At 45.3% G+C, this 22,158-nt stretch overlaps 2 protein-coding genes across 8 annotated transcripts in view; one reads left to right on the top strand and one right to left on the bottom strand.

Annotated features, from left to right (window-relative positions):
* The first annotated feature begins 437 nt into the window (after positions 1–437).
* LRRC59 (leucine rich repeat containing 59) lies at positions 438–15,416 on the top strand. Of its 5 annotated transcripts, none has more exons than XM_053302663.1 (8): positions 438–569; positions 3,082–3,236; positions 5,627–5,686; positions 6,565–6,723; positions 7,660–7,764; positions 8,903–8,975; positions 11,611–11,784; positions 14,430–15,416. In XM_053302663.1, exons 2-8 carry the CDS (start codon positions 3,135–3,137, stop codon positions 14,672–14,674), a joined length of 918 nt encoding a protein of 305 aa, XP_053158638.1. In that variant the 5' UTR covers positions 438–569; positions 3,082–3,134; the 3' UTR covers positions 14,675–15,416. The 5 variants fall into 5 exon arrangements, with proteins under 5 accessions (XP_053158638.1, XP_053158639.1, XP_053158637.1 ...); XM_053302664.1 differs by lacking the exon at positions 438–569 and adding an exon at positions 1,098–1,233 and having other exon boundaries at positions 11,611–11,772; XM_053302662.1 differs by lacking the exon at positions 438–569 and adding an exon at positions 1,098–1,233.
* Positions 15,417–16,570: 1,154 nt separating this feature from the next.
* The window catches only part of EME1 (essential meiotic structure-specific endonuclease 1), a 19,785-nt gene continuing 14,197 nt past the window's right edge, over positions 16,571–22,158 (bottom strand). For 2 of the 3 annotated variants that reach the window (XM_053302654.1, XM_053302653.1), the window contains exons 8-9: positions 17,886–18,075; positions 16,571–17,237 (exon numbers count right to left, since the gene is read on the bottom strand). In XM_053302654.1, the coding sequence (XP_053158629.1) occupies positions 17,061–17,237; positions 17,886–18,075 (367 nt within the window). In that variant the 3' untranslated portion in view covers positions 16,571–17,060. The other variant, XM_053302655.1, reaches the window with a different exon arrangement.

The following is a 22,158-nucleotide window of genomic DNA, read 5'->3' as shown; positions in this document are numbered from 1 at the left end:
TGTTGAATTGTCTCCCTTGAGAAGATATTTTTCTACTGATGTTTCCCTATATGGCCATCTCTTTCCTGTGTTCTTATTGTAGAAGATATATTTCACTCTCCAGTTATCTGTCCTACACTGAGTGTTCATCACAACTTAGTGGCTATTTTGTGCTTAAACAATATGTTAATTCTTATCAGTTCAGAAAAGGGTTTAATTGTTAATGGTTATCTGAAGAGATGAAAATGCAAACAGAAAAAAATCTTGCCATGGCTCCACAAAAGGGACAGTTTATCCTATTCCAATATTCCCGGAATTAAAAGAGATATTATCTAGTAAAGAAAAGTCTTTGGGGGCTTTTAAGAAACCAAATTAAGGTGAAATAGTATCACTCTTGCCTAGAGACTGAGGCAACTTCTCTTTTTTCCTCAGAGGGCCCCAGATGTTAACATTTGCTGCATTCCCCAATTCAACAGCTCCATTTCAAAAAGGATATTCAAGCTGCTGAAGGCCTTGCTATTTCTGTGTGTGAAGCTTTGGTGGTAGAAGGCAAGATGAGTGCATTGCTTACAGGACAGAAGAGCCTGCTGGTTAGATCAAACTTCTATCCTGTGTGCTTCCTCGCATAATAATGAGATTTCTAGGTTGTACCTTTTAAAATAAATAAATCATTTTTTCTATCCCGCTCTTCCTCCAAGGAGCCCAGAGCGGTGTACTACACACTTAAGTTTTTCCTCACAACCTGTGAAGTAGGTTAGGCTGAGAGAGAAGTAACCGGCCCAGAGTAACCCAGCAAGTATTATGGCTGAATGGGGATTTGAACTCGTGTCTCCCTGGTCCCAGTCCAGTTCCAGCACTGCACTCTAACCACTACACCACACTGGCTCTTTTATTCTCCCCTTTGCCCCAACCCAATTTTGGATACTTTGGCTTGACTCCTATGCCTTCGCACTCCGCATGGATTGTTCCCGCTCGCACTTGGACGGGATTCTTTCTTTCTTTCTTTAGCTGTACTTAAAAATAAATAAATTAATAATTTGCCCAGCAGACCTCCTAGGCTGCAACTGAATCCCTTAGCCTCCAGAGGGCGGTGCAAGGCCCTTTCCTGCCTTCGGTGAGGCGCTCCGGCCGGTGCGTGGCTTCCCACTCGTTCCTCCCGAGGGCGGGTGGCCCCGAGAGGAGGCGAGTGCGGAAGTGGCTGGCACTGGCAGGCGGGCGAGTCAGCAGTCCTGCTGCTCGAGGGGCGGGGGCGAGGTGAGTGTGGGCGCTGAGGGTGGGGGCGCCCCGGAGGCACTCCCCCCCATCCTCCCCTGCGCTTGCCCTTGGGGCGCTTCTTAGTGTCCAGGGCCGGGTGGGGGAAGGAGGTGAGGGGTGTCTCTGTCTCTCTCACGCCTACCACCCGCTTGGCTTGTTGCCGCCGCCACCACCTTCGCCCTGGAGAGCGTCAGGCTGGCACCTTCTGCGGGCGAAGGAGGCGGCAACAAGGCTGCTGAGTAAATGTGGCGGCGGCGGCGGCGACTGGCAGCGCCTGTTGCTCTTGCTGGCGGCGCTGGCCACGACGAGCTCCCTTTGGGGCTCGGGATATCTGCTGGCCGCTGCCGCGGCTGGGGATCGTCTCGCTCCCGGGCGTGGAGAAACACGTGGCGGCTCCGGTGAGGTCCAAAGGACAAGAGGGAGGGGAGTCGACCAAATGCTTCTCTGCCACGGGCCGTTTGCCAGCCTTGAATACTGTTCAAAGAGAATAGACCTGCCTCCGGGGAGAGTTGGAGTGCGTGAGAACAACGAAGTGTTCTCTTGACCCAGCTCTTTTTTTCCCCCCTCTGCCCCGCGGCCCCCCCCCCCCACCGGCGACACTGGCTCTGTTGCTTTAACGCTTTTTGGCAGAAATTCAACCGGGGCAGTTCCCCACCCCCACTTTAGAGGTGCAGCGATGGGAAAAGCCTCACATGTTGAATATAGGCTCTAGACATGGCACGTGGAATATATAGACATGATGATATGTAAAAGTTCAACAGGCAGAACTTTCCCCATCACTGCTTCTCTGCAGTTAGGCAAAGAGCTGCTGATCCAGGGATTTGGGGAATGGGGTGGGGGGAAATGCTGATGGTACTAAAAATCTATAAAATACTATGAATGAAACTGTCTATCATGGATCTGTCAATATTTTGTTCTTTAATCCCAACATACTGTTACACTCTAGAGTAGCAAAGAAACACAGGCTTCTTTCTCCATAACGAGAGTCCATTCCAGAGAACCAGTTTTGACCCCACCCCTGAGTGCACCCTTTGCTCTTTGACATCAACGTGAATAGTTGCAATTCACTCCTATGGGGAAATGGCTATGCACTTGAGAATGCTGTTGCAGTGAGAGAGAGAGAGAGAATCATCCATTGGTTTGAAATTAGGTCGCCCAGCATTCACTGACAGAGATGTTGTAGTGGGGTGCCATGACACATGGTACCTCACCTGGGAGAGCCTTGCAATATACAGATCGATATTGTGTTATTTAAGCACATGTCAGGATTCACTCTCCATGGTCTGGTGCCCCAAGTATGCAAACTATAGTAATGAAGCGACATAATATGCAGACTGACTCCTATCTTCTGTTTCATGATGGGCTGATAATAGGGAGATGCTTGATGTTGCACAAGTTTTTCTCTGCAATATTGGTTGATCTCTTTTGTAGTTTAAGACATCAGCTCTATGGCTTCCCTCCAGTATATGGCTGGTGGATTTCTTTGTTGCAAAATGCTTCTCTATTGCTAGTGTAAACTTCATTAATCTTGGCAGTGGTCCAGGGACCATGGTGACCAAATATTTCCTTTTCTCTAGGAATAATTCTTCCAGCATATAGTTGGGCTGGAATGGATAGTTCAAGAGTGCTCTATCACCAGCAGCTCAAACATGCTCTCTTAGTTACTGAGATGATAAAAAAGAAAGTAATTCTGACCTATATCTTTACCAGTGAGAATTGGGTGCATTGCTTCAGGATGCCCTGACCCTTGTGCAACATCCCAAGCATGTTTACTCAGAAGCAATTCCCACTGAGTTTAATGGCTCATTTGCTAGTAAGCCTGTACCTGTAATCTTTCTGTCTCCCTAGGAACACAAGTGTGTTTATTCGGCTGCTTGAGGAAGACTGTTTTATTGAAGATTATGGCAAAACCTGGAGGAAAAGTAAATTTAAAAGACAAACTGGAGGGCAATGAGTTGGACTTGAGCTTATGTGACCTGAATGAAGTGCCAGTTAAAGAGCTGGTTAGTATTGGTTTTCTTATGGACAGTAAAATATTGCAAGAGATTTGGGGAGGGTATATAGTCCATATGAATGTACTGGCTCTAATAAGACTCCTGAAATTCATTGAGAGGTTACTTAAATCTTTCTCTTTACCAGAATTTTAAATTTACTTTTAAGTTATGTTTGAACCAGTAGTGTCTCTGTGTTCCAAGGGTATGTGTACCATTTTGTCTTCTCAATGCCAAGGCCCAGCCTTGAAAGATGTTATCTAGATTTCAAAGAACTGAACTGACATGAATAGGGGTCGGCTTGCCACCTTGTTACCCTGACATGTAAGGGTAACTTGAACTATGTTGAGAAGCAATCTCCAGAGCCCCGTTGCTGCTCTCTTACTACCTGCTCTTGTCCACACTGTGGATGTGTACATTAGGGATGTGCACGAACCGGTTCGGAGACCCTTTTACAGGCCTCTGAACTGGTTTGAACCTTGGCCGGCTTGAAGGTTTGACGGCAGAGCAGGGGGATGGCTTTAAGGGCGGGGGAGGATGCACTCCTCCCCCTGCCACGTTTCCCCCACTGGTGCACGATTCCCTAAAAGCCCATCAGGACCTCCCTGCTGCCCCATTCTGACGTTGTTTGGATGTAACCAGAAGTAGTTGCTGCAACTGCACGCGTTGCACTTTGGGGTGTATGCGCGCAGTGCGTGCAGTTGCAGCTACTATTTCCGGTTACATCCGGACAACATCGGGAGGTACACTGCCGCCCCGACGGGCTTTTAGGGAATCGTGTGCCGGTTGGGGAAACGCGCCGGTGAGGTAAGTGCATCATCCCATGCCCTTAAAGCCATCCCTCCCCCACCGTTAAACTGGCCCCCGCCGGTTCCATGCACATCCCTAGTGTACATGTTTGTGTTCTTTCTCTCTGTGTTCCAGGAATCTGCTACAGTGTTGCAGTGTGCATTGTAGTTGACGAGAGAGCAGTAATATACTGCTACTACTCTTACTTCTTAAATTTATATCCTGCTTTTAAGCAAGTTTCCAAAGCAGTTTCTGTAGAATAAATAAATGAAATGGCTGCCTGTCCCCAGAGGGCTCATAATCTAAAAACAAAAACACAAGGTAGACACCAGCAACAGCCATGGGAGGGATGCTCTGCTGGGATTGCATAGGGCTAGTTGCTCTCCCCTTGCTAAATATAAGAGAATCAGCATTTTAAAAGGTGCCGCTTTGCTCCATTGGTAGCCAACCAGAAATCTGTGGTCACCACAACTCTGCCCCAGAATGGCAGGGTATTTGATCTCATGCTGACGCTTTGAAGCATAGTGCAATTTCAGGCTCCCCAGCCCCAGAAGAAGGGTTTGGGCTATCTATGCCATGTTGTGCTTCAAAGGAAGTGCTTCAGTACCATATGAAAGATCCCCTGCCCTCCTCCTAAATGTGAGGCGTTGCTGTATCCTTATTCCCTCCGATCCATCTGTCTCTGACTGCTGACACCGGTCATCTCCTTTTCAAAGCCTTTACAATCTTAGCACCAGCATTACTGAGCATATGAGCCTCACTCTCTCCTGAGAGCCAGGCAGTACTCTGCATATGAGCCATTGTGCAGTGTGTTCCCTCCCCCAGATATCTGCTCTCGGTTCAATCAGCTCTGGGGTGGAAGGGTGGCAATGTGCTACTGGCTAGTGGGGGCAACTCACAGGCTGAGTACTGCTTAGGTGCTGGGAGTAGGATTGTATGCTCAGCACTGGCTGGTGCTGAAAAAGGAGGAGGAGGTGGAAGTGCATAGCTCAGTGACCTGGGTAGAGGGTGGCATCTCATGCTCATCAGGAGCAAAGAAAGGGCCCCTTGCCTTGGCAAATTTGTCTTTAGTCAATGCAGATTTTCTCTGTGGATCATAGGGAACAAATATGTAATGACCAGGTGGGCAGCAGTGTTCCCTTTAAGGTGTGTGTGCACGCGCTCACACATTTTTTGATGTCCACTCAGTTAATTTTAGATCCCACACAGGTTGAATCAGGAAGGCTCCATTCTGAATGCACATGCGCACACACACAGCCTTGATGCTTGATAAAACTCATTCTGCACACAGATGAGAAAAATTAGAACACTGTTAGGCAGCAAGCACTTGTTAGCAGGACAGTCAACTTGGTAAACAAACAAAACTTGTGCCCAGCTCGTCTGACAAATCTTGTCATTGGAATATAGAATAGGTATCAAAACTGAAGTCTATAAGATAGAGTAGTATTTGCAAAGTATAAGTGTTCTACACTCACCACAATATGTATAGTTCTGAAAGTGCCATGTGTGGGTCAGGAATATGCCACTAACATTTTATTTACCAATATGCACTGTTGGAGCGAGAATTGCAGCCAAGTGATGGCTTTAATTTGGGTTCTTTGGCTCTCTTTCAGGCAGGGCTTCCAAAAGCTACTGTTTTGGATTTGTCTTGTAACAACCTCACTACTTTACCAGTAAGTTGTGATCTTATCCCTTCTACCAACTTTTCATGTACAAGCCTGCCCTCTCTATTAAAGCATAGAGTGGGGTTTAAAAGCAATAGCTGGAGTTTTCATTTCTTGGGTAAGAGGGAATGATGTTGCAGAGTTACTCCAAGGGCAATGTTGATCAGTGACCTGCAGTGCGAGTCAGGTGCAAATACAGCTAACTTTTCTTCAGGGAGCAGAGAGAGCATTTCTGAGATCCTTTCATCTCAGGAAGGAGAGATAGCTATGGCAGTGAGAGGGAGTTTGGGGTTTCAAGTCTGTTAGCAATGGATGTTGGTAAGAGGGTGATATTAAGGGGCACAGCGGGGAAAGGACTTGACTAGCAAGCCAGAGGTTGCCAGTTCGAATTGCCACTGGTATGTTTCCCAGACTATGGGAAACACCTATATCGGGCAGCAGTGATACAGGAAGATGCTGAAAGGCATCATCTCATACTGCACGAGAGATGGCCATGGTAAACCTCTCCTGCATTCTACGATAGAAAACCACAGGGCTCTGTGGTCGCCAGGTGTCGACATCAACTCGACGACACAGTTTACCTTTAAGATGGGGAAAACTTTAGGGTCAGATGATCATACTGGAACAGACCCCTTTAGTGAATTACAGGACCAATTAATGGCTCAGGTCTGTTGTAACTCCTCTTCTCATACAGGATGCTTGGTTTATGTCGTCTTTGCCATTCCAGGGAGAGCATGTCTCCATTCCACAAATAGCTTTAGAGAGAGACCAGGCTAGCCAGGTCTTTTGAATTTTCTGTCCAGCACAGCTCAACTCAGCTTTAAATGTCCCGTGTTTGGGTTTAAACAGAACTTAAACTTTCTCTCTCTCTTATATTTGGGTTCCAGTCAGACTTTTGCAGTTTGACTCACCTGGTGAAACTGGACCTGAGTAAAAACCAGCTTCAACAACTGCCTTCGGACTTTGGTCGTTTGGTCAACTTGCAACACTTAGACCTACTGAACAATCGATTAGTTACCTTGCCAGTTAGCTTTGCGCAACTCAAGGTAATCCTCCCCCACCTTTGCTTTGGGTTTCAGCCCAGAATATACCTGGGATTATTCTGAAGTCTAGTTTCCTAGTAAAAATGGGTGCTCCCCTGGCAGATGGTGAAGGTTCACATTTTTGCTGACATCTTTGCAGTGCTAACCCTGGAGAGACTTCAGCTTATCTGTTACATTCTTGGCAAAATATTTTCCATGTTTACATGTGTGAGAAAATTAAATGGCTGTCTATTTGTGGTTTGATTTATTAGAATCAATAGCTGTATTTTGAAAAACCTATTTTGATTTTTGCAGCTTTATCAACAGATGTAGCTATCAAAAGATGTATCCCATCTTGGGCAGGGAATAAACTTACTAAGAGTGGACACATAATATATCTTTACATGGAGATGGCAAAGGGTATATATAACTGCTCTCATCTAAAACTTCTCCTGCCCCATACTAGTGGAAAATTTGCTTAAGATGTTTTGAACAATCACGTTAATGACTTTAATAAATAATAATAATAATAATGACTTATATTTCTAACCAAAGGCAAATCACACTTATGGGAATGGGGAGAGCTGGTAAAACCACCCCATCATGTTCTGCAAGATTTGGACTGAGTCCAGAGCAGTTTCTCTATATAGGGACACAGCTCTTCTATGTCCCTAGATGGCTACAATGAATGTCAGCCACTGATTTCAAGGAATAAAACTTTTTAGTTTTGGCAACTGCCTTTTAAAATATTAATATTTGATTGGTTTCCCAGTAATGAACCATAACAAACATTTTGATAGTCTTTAATATACAACAATTTTAACTGTGAAATGCATGACATCTTTTATGAATAGCTACAGTGATAAGGTGTGGAAAAAGAAAACGAGGGTGGGGAGGTGGCAGAATGGAGAAGGAAAGGCAACTGACTTGGCTGGTTCTTTGTGTACTTTCTCTCTTCAGAACTTGAAGTGGCTAGATTTGAAAGATAACCCCCTGGATTCCACATTGGCTAAAGTTGCTGGAGATTGCTTGGATGAAAAACAGTGCAAACAGGCTGCCATAAGGGTGAGGATTGATTCTGCATTGTATTCTCATTTGGAACTCCTTCTTTGTGTTGACTATTCAGAGATTTTTGATACTTTTATTTTATTTATTCTTTTGGATTGTTACCTATCTCATCCCAAGGTTCAGAGTGTAGGGAATTGCTGAAAGTGGGGCGGCAGAGGAGCAGGTAAGGACCTGCTTACCTGCCTTTTTAAAGGAGCAGGACCTGCCCTGCTGAATGGGTTTGGATGTAGGTGCCCGAGCCGGTTCAGTGCTTCCCTAAGGAGGTGCTGAACTGGTTCAAGCACATCCCTATCAGAGTATGTCACAGTCAAAAGATTAAAAAAACTTTTAACATAAAAAATGACAGACAATACCTATGCAATCCCATGTTTATTAACATTTATCTATATTGCCCCAAACGAATTTATTTTGCTCCTAGAGTACAAATGACACCTCAAAGCTTGTAGTGAGCAGTGCCAGAGGAATTTGGAGCTGCTATTTTGACCGGGAGCATTGATGGGTGATCAGAGTGCAATATATTGGCACAGATCTTTGTGCTCATGAGGGAGCTGTGGATGTGAGTAGAGAGAAGGGTATTAAGCCCACAGTTCTTAATGCTGCCATCTACCTTGGGTTCAACAGCAAAGAGTGGAAGTTAGGGAAAGTATGTCCCTTCTTGAAAAGCCATGTATAAAATAGTAACACGTTTAGGGGCTGATTAATTTGTCATTTCAGTGGTAAGGGAATTCAGGCAAGGTAAATTGGTTGAGGAGAGGGTCCAGTTTTCTCCTCCCACCCCATCACAATAATATGTGATTTTGCTCACTTGCTTCATTCATTTGGTGGTAGGTAGCACTCCATATTTCTGTTTCCTGCTTATAGTGTCTTGCTCCATGTAGAGCTGGTGGTGGGAAGCCCTGCCAGAAGGGGTTTCATTAAACAGAGCCTTCCACCTCTAATTTTATGAAAGAGAGATTGCTCTCTTTCCAGATTTGACCAAATTAGCTGGATTGTAATGCAACTGTTTCCTTAGTTTGTCTTGGGCATATTTTAAAGAGAGCAAAGCATGCACATTGTGTCCCATCTGCCTTTTCCCTGTTTCTGTGAAGAGGTCAGTGTGAAAACATATCTCATGCAGTTGTCTTGAATATCCAAGGTTCTGCAGCACATGAAGACTATCCAGTCTGACCTAGATCGTGAGAGGCAACGGAAGCTACAGGCAGAGCGAGGTAGGCATAGTAACCCAACTCACTTTCTGCTATAGGTGGCTTATACCCTTTTTTATTTACATGACCCAAGAGTCGATTTTCATCTTCAAAGGCGTTAAAAAGCCCCTAGTGTTCCAAATATGCTAAAAATACATTGATTGAAATGGATGAGATACAGGTTGGAGATCTTGGCAGATCAACTTGTGAACGGAAGGCTGTTCCAGTGTGGGAATTCATTCAAGGATACAGTTGACAAGATTTCTTTCATCTCTCTGTTTCTGGCGTATAAACTTTGCATATATTACCAACATTCAGATTTGCAGATCGGCTGTTGCAATGCTAGTATAAAGACTTTGTTCAGAAATACCATGTTAGATGATGATGAATTTATTCAGGGGATCAGTGAAAGCAATGGGAAATCTCTTTTGGTCTGGGGACCACACTTCCAGTTTAAAATTGGTTAATAAACCACACGGCAATGTGCTTAAAGATGGTTTTAGGGGTGGATGTGTGGGAGAGACTGCCTTGAGCATTCTGGTAGAAAGGGCATGTATACATTTGTGCATATGCCTGTTCAGTATATCTGAAACACTCACCCAGACATATACATATTTTTTTCTGATACCACATAGACAAATGTATACCAGGGATACCTCTTTCATGGGGCAGACTAAGGTGACACCCCCTCTGTGCCACAGCGGTCACCCTATCTGCCTGAAGCTGGTTTGCTGCTGCTTCTCCTTTCTACAGCTGCTACTCCCTTTCTTTCCTCTTTCCCCTCCCAGAGCACGCGCTGCTTGCCATCACCATGGTCCCTCTCCTTGGGCCAGAGCATGCCAACCCAACGCCTTCGCCTTCGCTCTTGCCTCCATGGCATGCTTTGCCTAGACACTGGTTGCTCTCTTACTGCCACTGTAGCAGCAGGCATGCATCCAGCTTCATCCCCCGGGTGCCTTGCTACCATTACACTGCTGCTCCAGCCCCCATTTCCATCACCTGCTTGCCTGCCTACCACTCTCTGGCTCCTGCTGATTCTCCAGCAGCACTACGCTCGTCTGCTTCAGCCAGCGAGCATCTGCCAGGCTTTCCTGCCCAAGTCTGCCTTTCTCTGGCTGCTAAGAATTCAGCGGCAGCCAGAGGGCAGCGGGCAAGCAAAGTGATGGCTGCTAGAGCAGCAGCCTGGCAGTGGCAGCAAGGGGACGAAGCTGGATGCCTACTGCTGCTAGAGCAGTAGCAAGCAAGTGACCAGCAGGTAGGCTAAGTGCACCCAGGAGGAGTGAGGGAGGGGAGCGGGTGGCATCAGCGCACTCCAACCCCCTGGATGCGGCTGTAGGGGGACAGGCTGCCAAGGCGAGGCGTCAGATTGCTCCCTCCGATTACCACTCTTGTGCATATGCTCTTTTTGGGCTGATTTGGGTAGTTTGTTGTGATGTCCTGAAAAATGCTAAGAGTTCCCCTCCACCCCCAGGATTTGACACCTTGTGACCTTCCCATATGGTGACATTCTCACAAGACTGTCATGTGATTACAGTTGTGTCCATTTATCTAGAATAAACAGTACATGTTGGTACACATGAGGGTAACAGACCTGCTATTTGTTTAAACTCTGGTTTGCCCCAATCATATGTAAAGTGGGAGGGTGTAGATCTTTAGAGCAAATGGAGTGTGTTAATTTGTGGAGCTAAACCCTTCTTATAGCCACATCTACTCCCCCTCCCCCACGTTTTCCTCTCAGCTGAGCTTACTTGAGATATTGGAACTTGGCTGAGGAAAAAGGTTACTGCGGGAAGGAAGGCACAAGCAGGAAGAGGCTTTAACAAGCCTTACATAAACACCCTTTTTGCTGCAGAAATCTAGGACAAATACTACAACCACAGCGCTTTGTGATGTTGTGGGGCAGATCCTGGTCTGTTGCCATCATGTGCTTTGAGCCTTAGATGACCGACATCCTTTCAGTGTCTCAGGCCTGCTCAACGTTGGACCCCCCCAGCTGTTTTTGGACTACAACTCCCATAATCCTGTCACAGTGGCCAATAGCCATGGATTATGGGAATTGTACGCCAACATCTGCAGGAGGGTGGAAGTTGAGTAGGCCTGCGTATCTGCTTCCTCATACGTATCTCAATCTTTTGGGATGTTATATTTGTAACATACATCTGATATTACACCGAAAGATGCTATATACTAGGGCTGATGGTGCTGATCATTTTCAATGATTAACATTAATCACATATTTGGATTAATAAGTTTATCATTTCATAGTGGGGTTTTGTTGGGAATTGCCCCCCACTCCTCCCCTTTGTGAAAAATGTGATTAGTGCCTATGGCATGGTATTGCTCTTGAGCCAGGCACTGCATTTAATATTTTACTATATCTGTGGCATTTCATACAGAAAAACTACCGCCTTCGTTGAGTACTGTATCCTCAAAATACCATATTGCAGTTGCATAATCTTTATTTTACCTGTTCTGTAGGCAGTCATTGCCTTGTTGGACAGAAAAGGTGGGAGATTCTGACTGCTTTGAAGTTATTCTTTGGGAGCAGCACAGCAATTGCTGTCGGCTCTTAAGCTGTTACAATACAGTAATGGAGGGAGGGAACTGATAGAAGTTCTTTCTAAAGCAAATGGGAACATCTCTTTGGGCTGATACTCAGAGCTGGAGAAGAAGCGTGAAGCAGAACGACGAGCGAGGGAGGTTCAAGAGAGAGAACTGCGGAAGCGGGAGAAGGCTGAAGAGAAAGAACGTAGGAGACGGGAGTATGATGCCTTGAAAGCTGCAAAGCAGGAAATGGCAAAGCAACCAAAGAAAGATATGGGTGAGAATCCAAGTAAGTAGAAAGGGGTTTGTGTAAGAGAGAGCATAGTACGAGAGCAAGAGTGCAGTTAGTTCTGTAAAGTTAAAAAGAGCAACAAATAGGTGCACAAGTTCTCCTCAGTGTGCAGATGGGAAGTCCAACTTGAGATTTGCAAAGCAAGTGCACTCCCAAAGAGTTAAGACAGATAAATAAAACATAGGCCATATTTGTGTTATATGTATAGAGTATGCCAGTTTCTGTGGTCTTTGGTACATAAACTGTTCCCAGCCCTATGGATCAGATATCTACACTGATGCAAGATGGAAGGGTAGGCTATTCCATCTTGAGGAAGCTGAGGACTAGACACTGTGGCAGCAGACAAGGTTGATACAAATCGATGGGGTTTTTAAAATAAAAAAACAAGATTTTTTAAAATTTAAATTGGATTTTAGTTTTTAAAGATAATTCATAAAAAAGAGAACCTAGGTCAAAGAGAGCATCATGAATATTAATAATAACTTGTAATTATATTCTTTGAACATGTTAACTGCAGTATATAGGGATGAGAGATAACAAACCTGATCAATCCTATTCTGAAGCTGGTATACACTCACTCTCAAGCCCTTGTCTCTAAAAGTGCAAAGACAAAGAAGGCCAATGAATGAATAGAGGATTTGGGGTGATGGAGTAGATCTGAGCAAGAAGGAGGAGTCTGAATATAAATACAAGGGATAGGGGAGGGGAATAGAAAGTGAAGCCAAAGCTGAACAAAACATATTCAGGCAGTCCTGAGGAAACTTTTTCGGAGTGTATCTTCCATTGTAGAAGGAAAACACTTCTATCATGGCAGCAGGCTGTAAAAGACACCCCAGTTGGGAATATTGTAATGAAGTCCCTATATCTATGGGTAAGACAGGCATACATGTGAAATGCAAACAGTGCATCAAATAGTTAAGTTGGGGTTGCTATTCCAAATGTATAACATCTCCTTGAATTTGTTAATATGTACAAATGTTAATGCATGGTGGTAACCTTGGGATCCCAGCAGCATTTGAAGGGAATAGATGTATTGGCACCCCAAGTAACAGTGTTCCTTTTAACCACATAGTATATATTAGGGCTGTGCTTCAGAACACCTGAAGCCAAGTAGTGTGCACTACCCTTTCTGAACCCCTGCTGAGCAAAGAGACACCTTTTAAAGTGGTGATTATCTTATATTTAGCAGGGGGAGAGCAAGTGGCCCTATCCAACCCTAGCATGACATGCATCCCTCCAGTGGATGTTGCTGGTATCTGTCTTATGTTTCTTATTTGTGAGCCCTTTGGAGACAGGGAGCCATCTTATTTATGAATTATTTATTTTCTATGTAAATGGTTTTGAGAACTTTGGTTGAAGAGTGATATATAAATATTTGTAGTAGTAGTACAGGAGGACTTTGTTAATTGTGGGTCAAGCTTTCACGTGTCCGCAATTGGCTAATAGACACCCAACCTCAGTATACATGCTCTTAAAATGGCAAAAAAGGGTTTAAACTTGCAGATGGGAGGCAGCTGGAAATGACCGTGGAGGTCATTTCTGGCCATTTTGTGCATTGGAGCCATTTTATGGCTCAATGTGATGGAAAAACAGCACAATTTTTTTAAATTTGGGACAATTTTGGCTCACTTGTTTCCTTAACGGAAGGCATCCACGACAAGTGAAGGGCAGTGGACCACAGTAGGGTGCTTTATTTGGCCAGTTTTGCCATTTGGGGGTGATTTTTAGCAGTGCGAGACCCTAACCCCACCTGATTCCCATAGCCCTAATGCCGTTATTCATGCATTCACTATTTGTGCCTCCCCTTCGCAGAACGGACCCCATAAATAATGGAGTTCTCCAGGAGGAGGAGGAGGAGAACCACCACCGGTGGCATCTCCAGGGAGGGCTGGGAAAGACCCCTGTATGAAGCACGGGCCCGTAGCATCAGCACCTGGAGTGGGTGGGGGCGCACCTTGCACAAAATGAGTGAAGATCACTGTCATATGTATAATTAAGCAGAATATCGAGTAGACAGGTTTGTAATTTAAAGGAGAAATTTATTCTAATCCCCTTCTTATAGATGTTGTTTACAATGCAGATATTCCAACCATTAGGAAATATACCCATGAAACTGATTAAATCAGAAAGTTTACTAATAAGCAGGACGCAGTGCTTTAAGACTGCAATTCTAAACATACAAGAGGGCAAGTCCCACTGCAGGGGCTTTATAGCGAACACCTTATTTATTTTTATTTTTAAATTTCTATACTGCTTTTCATTAAAATAATCTCAAGGCGGTTTACAAAACATTCTTTAGGATTGTCCTTTTAAGTTACTTTTCAAGACCTCACTAGGAACAGGGTCTTCCTCTGAGACTTTGTTGACTGAACTTATCCTATTTGGTCTTAACAGGCTAAGCAGGGTCAGGCCTGGTTACTACTTGGATGAGGAAAATCCAAACACAGTGATAGTGGCACATAGCCAAAGTGCATGCCATGCTTTGGCATAATTTAGATAACTATAAAACGGTCACTGCTGACATTGAGGACTTACCTGTGCCTTTGTGGATTTTTTTTTAAATGCACTGAGCTGAGTGCATATTATTTTGGGTTGAAAAGACCTTGACATTCAGTTTACTATTTCATTCTTTGTTTTCACAGAGCTCTCGTCAGCTTCCCATTCATCACATCCACCCCAACACAAACGCTCTTGGACTAAGGTCTTCTTGAAAATACTACTGTTACTATTGCTAGGTGCCCTTAGTACTTTGGCTGTTTGCAAGCTTACAGAGCTGCAGCACCAGCCGGTATGCATCAGTGTGAACATGCTTTATGAAGATGCACTAACCGCTTTGCAGAGTCGCAAAATCCTTCAGAACGTACTGCAGCCAAACTCGCAGCAGTAATGGTGTCTCAGCCCCGAAGGACTTTTCCATTGTCAGCGTCTCCTTCTGCTGTTTCTGCATCAGCACAATTGGGATTCCCATGAAATTGTGCTCTGATGAAAACTGCCTTTAGTCATTCAGCATTGGGTTTGGTGGCCTACTTAAAACAGAGCAGAGTCACTGCCTAGATCATCTTTATCTCCCTTGCCTCCATCTCCTGTGGTATGAACTTTTTGGGATTTCTCTCCACAGCGGAGCCTTTTTTAGGCTGCAAAATGCAGGCTTGAGCCTATACCCTTAACAGCAGCCTTGCTATGAGAGCTGAAGCCCATATTGTCAACTTAAGAAGTTTTTGTATATGTAGTCTTTGAATGTTGTATTGCTGTAGCAAATGCATACTCTGGGAACAAGTACTACATTAGGATGGCAGAGTTATCCATGAAATGGAGAGTAGAACTCATGATGTGATGATTAATATTAACAATATTTTTCCCCTCAGCTGCTTGATATTTGATTCCTAGGTGGAAATTTGCTATTGTTACATACCACAGCTGCTAAACTAAGCCATGCTGTTGGTAAAATACATATCTGTATACTTCCATATGTGCCATAGGCTGATCCTACTATTCACTTGACTTCCCAGAACTATTAGAGCCCAAGAAAAGTATTGCCAAGATCCTATGAATTTTTCACCCTAAGAAGTTCCAGGCTAGTAAATAAAACATCTATGTAATGTTTTTTTAATAAACCATGTATGTCGTTAGATTTTGAATTGTTTAAATTGGGTGCAGTTACCTGCTTCTGGTGCCCAGTTGGTCCTGCTTTTGGATATTGTAGCTTAACTTTTCACCCTTCTGGGCAAGTGTCCTTATTCTTCAACATGAGCTATTTGAGAAAGCCTAGGCAAGAACTGCACTTGCTTGTTTGACTTCTTGATAGTAAACAATAAGCAATGCCTTTTCCTTTTCCTCAGTCTTTTGCAGATGATCTAATGTGACCCACAGGACAGGATCCAAACTAAGTTAGTCATGACTAAGCACCATTAAAATCCATGTCTCATTTATCTGGTGCACAGATTACCATCTGTGCAGGTAATATTAACAACAACACTGTTCAATATTATCTGCACAGGCAAGTTTTCACTAGCAGACAGCTTTATCAAATTTTAAAACTGCTGCAACGCTACTAAACACATTTTCCGAAAACACAGAGGCTGGGTTCAGATGCAATACAAAATGGTGTTTGTGCTAACTGTAGTTTAGAACCCACACCATGGTTTGAGCTTCCAGCCATGCAGCAGGCAAACCATGCTATAGAGCTGCTTGCCTGCTTTCAGTTTCCATCTGCTGAGGACTCTGCCTCATAAGCTCACTTCCACTGCCATAGTACAGCAGCCTTTTGAGTTGGAGTAATGGCTTGATGGTATATCACCAATCTGAATTCAGACATAACTAGATCCTGGTTTGTCACCCCCAAGTACAGTTCTAGATGAACTTGAGATCACACAGAAAACCATGGTTTAGCTTAGCAAGCCATGCCTTTGTGTTTCATCTGAACCTAGCCAGATAATATAATAAGCAGCTTTACTAGGGTGGCAGTCCTATTTAACTCACTGAGATTTCCTTCTGAGTAAACATACATGGGATCAGTATAGTAAGTCAAAGCTTTAAGAGCTGGAGGCACATACTTGAGAATAGGCACGATTCTGAAAGTTCAATAAGTGATATGTAATTAAGCTAACATGAATGTCTGACTACACATCCAAAAAAACCCAAATAAATACCCCCAGTGACTTGGGGATAAAATTCCTTTCCTGTAGTAAATGCTGTTAATTAAATTGTATAATTTTATCCTGATGTACATAAACACCACTAGCCAAATACACAATTACAGTTTGTGCTATAGAGGAAGTTGACATCATTGCAAAGCGCATATGTTTATTTAGGACTTCTCGTCTGTAGAATGAGAGAATATTATGCTTCTGTTTTGGCATGTGGACAGTTCTAAACTCAAGCTTCTTCACAGCAGCCAATTGGACAAAATCAGCTTTAAATCCATGGTCTGTGCTATGGTGACAAAGTTGCACAATTCATACATCTTCCTTAGCACGCATGTTAAAATCAGTGGGGTATTGCTTAGGGATAGTGCTATTGCTGTTTGTGCTAATAAATGTGGATAATCTGTTGCCAAAAAGAAAGCCATCTTTTCAGGAGTAGCACAAGAAGATGACTACAGCTTTCCATTTGTTCATGTTGGCTAAGGAGGACTCAGTTGCTGTGTAGGAATAAGGCCCTTCTTCTTTCCAAAATCCAAACAACAGTTATGTGAATATTTTCAGACACACTGAATGTTTTTCTCCTCCAAATAAGTTAGTTAGTTTGAGCAGAGTAATTTACATATTTTGGGGTCACCCAGTAACATCCAGGGAAAGGTCAGGATTGCTGGAAGTCATCTGTAAATATATCCGTTTCGAGAGCTCTGGACCAACCCGCCTTGTAGTGGCAGTCACCCCATCACCACGGCGAACAGGTATCTCTGCAAGAAGGTTTTGTCGCTCCTGTTCAGTAGAGCAGGTACCATAGGCCTAAATGCAATACAGAAATGTTGCATGTCTTAAAACCAGTTCGAGATTGATTCAAAGAAGTAGGTGTGTCAGTCTGCAATTGGTAATCAGGCTGAGGTTTGATTCACTCTTTCTCCAGAACTCAGTTGTTCACTTGCCTTCCATACCTATAACAAAAATCCCACCACTGCATTAATTTTGTGATGGTAGAGAGAAACAATTCCAGGAGGAATTGCTAGAGTGCAGACTATTGGTGCTTTCCTAGCCACACGTAGCTAAGAATGTAGCTTCCCCCTCTTCATCCATGAGAGCTGTAACTATGCTCTCATGTGAACAAAGCCTATGAACAGCCATGTAAATAACTGGGGAGCAATCTTACTCCAAACTTCACTGAATACAAGCAGTGCACAGTCCTCTTACTGAGTGGTACAAAATTAGGATGTACTGAAAGTGTTTACAAACAAAACATTTAGACTGGAGAGCAAGGCAGAAGGCAACAAAATGAAACTCAAGAAGAATTTGTGTAAAGTGTGACCATTACATATAGGATAATATCAGGTTCACAAGTAGAAAACGTGGTTTAACTTAAAGAGTTAAAGATTTGCCCTCTCCATTAACAACAGGAGTGGAAGCAGGTTAAGTATCTCCCATGGCAACCAAATAGCTTACCTTCACCAGAAGCAGAGGAGAAGGGTACTTGGCCACAATGGCATTGGCCATCTCTAAACTGACCCGGTTAAGCTGCTGAATCTGCCTTTTCCAGACCTGCAGCAGCCCCTTTCCAGAGCGGTCTACCTTCATACCGCCACTCCAGTCTCCCTCCAGGCAGAAGGAAAAGCTTGTTTTATCTCGTGCCCTTCTGTAAAAGGTGCAAAACACACACACTTATTACCCCCAACAGTTTCTGCTTTTCTGTGAGGAAGTTATCTGGTCACAGTGAAAAGCAAGGAGAGGAGATCCTTATATAGCATTTCAAACTGTCACAGTTTACAGACTGAGTATCTGATCCAATTCAAGGGTAGCTTGAGATGTCACAGCAGTAGACTGGTCCCCATGTTTCTACCATGGGTTGCCCATGACCATGTCATTCGCTTTAATGTTTGTGTAGCTGAATAAATGCACATAGTGTCAGCCAACTGCAAACCCCAAGCATACTTGCTACACAGTTTTAAAACACGAAAGTGCAGTTGTTCAAATATAGATTTGGCTTGTGGAATGCTGGGACCTAGCTTCTCTGTACTGGGGTGGCTGAGCCACCAACTTGGAGTTGGGGTGAAATGGGAGCAAAGTGCAGATGCCAGGCACTGGTGGGAAGAGAAGCCGCAGGAGAAGAGAACAGGTTCATGAGGAGTCAAAAGCCTGGTGTGGATCCAGGCATGTTTCCTTAAAAAAAAAGTTAAAAGCAGCAGCAGGAAACTGAAGAAAGGCCTAATAGTGACTTGCTACATAGTAAGTGGTGGGGAATCAACGAAAATATCATTATTTATTATTTTTACATTTATATCCCGCTCTTCCTCCAAGGAGCCCAGAGCGGTGTACTACATACTTAAGTTTCTCTTTCACAACAACCCTGTGAAGTAGGTTAGGCTGAGAGAGACATGACTGGCCCAGAGTCACCCAGCTAGTTTCATGGCTGAATGGGGATTTGAACTCGGGTCTCCCCGGTCCTAGTCCAGCACTCTAACCACTACACCACACTGGCTCTGGTAGGTCAGCGGGCCGTTACAGGGGAGGGGAATTCAGAAATTTAATTGCTGCCGCACCTTATTACTCTATAATGCCAGGTTGGTCCAAAATAAGTCTGAGATCATCTATGACTTGAATATGGACGAAGGAGCCAACCTGGTGTACATTATGGAGACCTGGTTGGGAGAGGATAGTGGTCCAGTTTGGTCCCAGCTTCTCCTGGTGGGATACTCCATGGTGGAGCACATGAGAGGATGTGGGTGGGGAGGTGGGGTGGCTGCGGTCTATACGGATACCACCTCCACTAGGACAGACTGGGACTTCTATAGGTGTACTGATAACTAGGGATGTGCACGAACCGGTTCGCAGGCCATGTTAGAGGCCTGCGAACCGGTTCGCTGGTCCGGCGCCGGGTGTGTGTTGCTTTAATGGCGGCGGGGGGAGGGGTATTGTACTGACCCCTCCTGCCACTATCTCCGGCGCTCTGTTTTTAAGCAAAATCTTCGGGGTGGCAGCGTTCCTCCCTGCCGCCCCGCCCCCTTGTTGCCTGCTAAAAGCGAAAGTAACCGCCGCCGCGTCACACACATCACTGTGCTGTGGGAGGGGTAAAAGCGGCGGGAGGGGTAAGTACAACACCCCCACCCTTAAAGCAACACACACATCCCCGGCATCGGACCGCACCTCCGCGTTCCGTGTACATCCCTACTGATCACCCTGCTGCCCAGCAGTGTCCTTAACTGAACTGACTGATCTGGTTGCAGAGTTGGCATTGGAGTTGACTAGGTGGTTGTTGGTGGGGGACTTCAATAGTCATTTTGGGCCGGATTGTTGGGAGTGGCTCAGGAGCAGAGTTCTCTCTAATTTTTTCCATCTGTGTACAGGATGAGTTTTGTTCAGGGCAGCAGTATCAAGGCTCTGTGTGTGCATGTATATTCACAGTGGGACCTTCCTGATTCTATCTGAGCAGGATCTAAAATTAACTAAGTGGACATTTAAACTTGTATGCATGCACCTATGCACATGACTTAGAGGGAACACTGATCAGGAATTCAAAGTGGCCATGGTGACTATGGGCCTATCCCAGTTGGCCTCTGGACTGATGCATGATGCTGGTCACACACTCGATTTGGTTTTTTGCTCTGATCAGGGTGGTGGTCCATGCGTGGGACTCTTGTCATCTACCCATTGTCATGGACGGACCAACATCTGGTTAAGGTAGGATATGCAACCACAACCCACCTCTGCGGAGGTGAAGGACCTATTAGGTTGGTCTGCCCAAGGTTATTGGATCCAATAGATTCCAAGACATCTTGGAAGGATTTAGAATTGGCTCTGCTAGCAATTCTGTCTATACTCTGGTGCAAACATGGAATAATGAACTCACTAGGGCAGTAGACACAATCGCTCCCAAGTGTCTTCTCCGGCCTGCTTCAAAGTTAGCCTTGTGGTATTCAGAAGAACTACAGGAGCTGAAGCAGCAAGGTAGATGACTGGAGCGCAAGTGGAGGAAGACTCGGTAGCATTTGAAAATCTATGCTCTGACAGTGCATAGGATTCCAGCGGAGTTGTCTAGGGTTGCAAGGGGTCTAGTATATGCCCCCTCCCCCTTGAATTTGAACTTGGAACCATCAGTCACTCACTGTGACATCTTCAGGGCCTCTTTTGCAGATAAAATATCTTGTATTCAGGCCGAACTGGATTCCGCAGTTACTGCAGAGTCTTGTGTAAGTGTCCAGCAACTCCTCATAGGATAAGATTGGATCACTTTCAATTTGTGTCTCCTGAGGATGTGGACAAACTGCTTCAGACTGTGCATCCTACAACCTGTTCTCTTGACCCCTGCCCAATTTGGCTTATCTAATCTGGTAATTGTATCATCAAAAAAGGGCTGGCAATTATAAACTAGCTGGGCTGGGTGCAGAGCACCGCTGCTGCTTCCCCCCCCCCCCCACACGCCCAACATTCTGGCCAGCTGGCCCGCTTCTTCTCCCCCCGCCTACTTCTGCCCCCCTCACTTTCTAGATGGCGGGTCGCCCAGCCTGCTTCTTCTCCCCCTGCCTTTTCGCGCCCTGCCCCCAGTGCTTTCTCAATGGCCGGAAACCCGGCCCGCCACCTCCTCCCGCCCGCCCCAAGCAGCAGCCACCTCCTCCTCTGCCTCCTCACGGCCGGCCCGGCCTGCCGCTGCCTCCTGCTCCCAGTGGCTGGGTCAGCCTGCCGCCATTTCCTCTTCCTCCTGGTGGCCTCCTGCTTCCCACTATTTTCTCCCCCATCCCCGTTGCTATTCAGTCAGCTGCTCGCAAACTCTCACGAGAGCCGCCAGGCATGGGATTAGCAACGGGTACGTTTAAGAGAATTAAATATTCTCTACAGGGGCGGATTAAGCCTTTTGTCACCCATAGGCGGCCAAGGACTTTCCGCCCCCACCACAGCAAGGAGAGTAGGGGTAGCGAGGAGGAAATCCCCATTTTTTACTACTAAATGCCACGGCAGCGTCTGGGTGGGGGCTAGTGAAGGCCACACAGCAGCGACTGCAGTGAGAGCTGGGGGATGAGAGGCAAGTACCCCCATTTATATGCAAATGCCCCTGCACGGCGGAATGGGGCGATTGGGAGGGTTGTGGTGGTGGGGGAGGAAGTTTCCCCATTTTACCTTAAGGAAGGCATTGGAGGCAGCTGTGGAGGCACTGGAGTGAGGGAGAGCTCCTTCCAGTTCCCCTTACCTCTCAAATGAGTGTTCGCCTGGAAGCAGCCCATCCCAAAACGGGCTGCTTCAAGGCATGCCACTCATTTGAGAGGGAGAAGGGGACCTTGAAGGAGCTCTCCCTCGCTCCAGTTTCTGCCGCTGCGGTGGGATTTAGTAGTAAAAAGGGGGGGCTTCCTCCTCTCCACTCCTACCCTCCTTGTTGCGACAGTGAGGCAGCAAGAGGCTTAATCTCTTGCCACCACCAGCAGCGGCAGTTTTAAAAAATTACAAGTTTAAAACAAAAGAAAAACCTTCTCCATCCCAGGATCTGCCACTCCTCCAGGATTCGCCGCCATAGGTAACTGCCTACATTGTCTCTGTGGTAATCCGCCATTGCTTCTCTGAGGGAGGGCAGGATGCCTCCTTGTCTAAAGGAGGCTATTATTAGACCGTATTTGAAGATACTTTCATTGTATCTCTCTGATTTAACTAATTACAGAACCATTTACAATCTTCCATGGTTGGGCAGGGTGATTGAGTGGGTGGTGGCTTCTCAGCTCCAGGCAGTTTTGGA

Source organism: Hemicordylus capensis, chromosome 2 (assembly GCF_027244095.1).
Source record: "Hemicordylus capensis ecotype Gifberg chromosome 2, rHemCap1.1.pri, whole genome shotgun sequence".
In the NCBI taxonomy this organism is placed as follows: domain Eukaryota; kingdom Metazoa; phylum Chordata; class Lepidosauria; order Squamata; family Cordylidae; genus Hemicordylus; species Hemicordylus capensis.
Note: the sequence above shows the minus strand (reverse complement) of the source record. Positions and strands in the feature narration are given on the sequence as shown.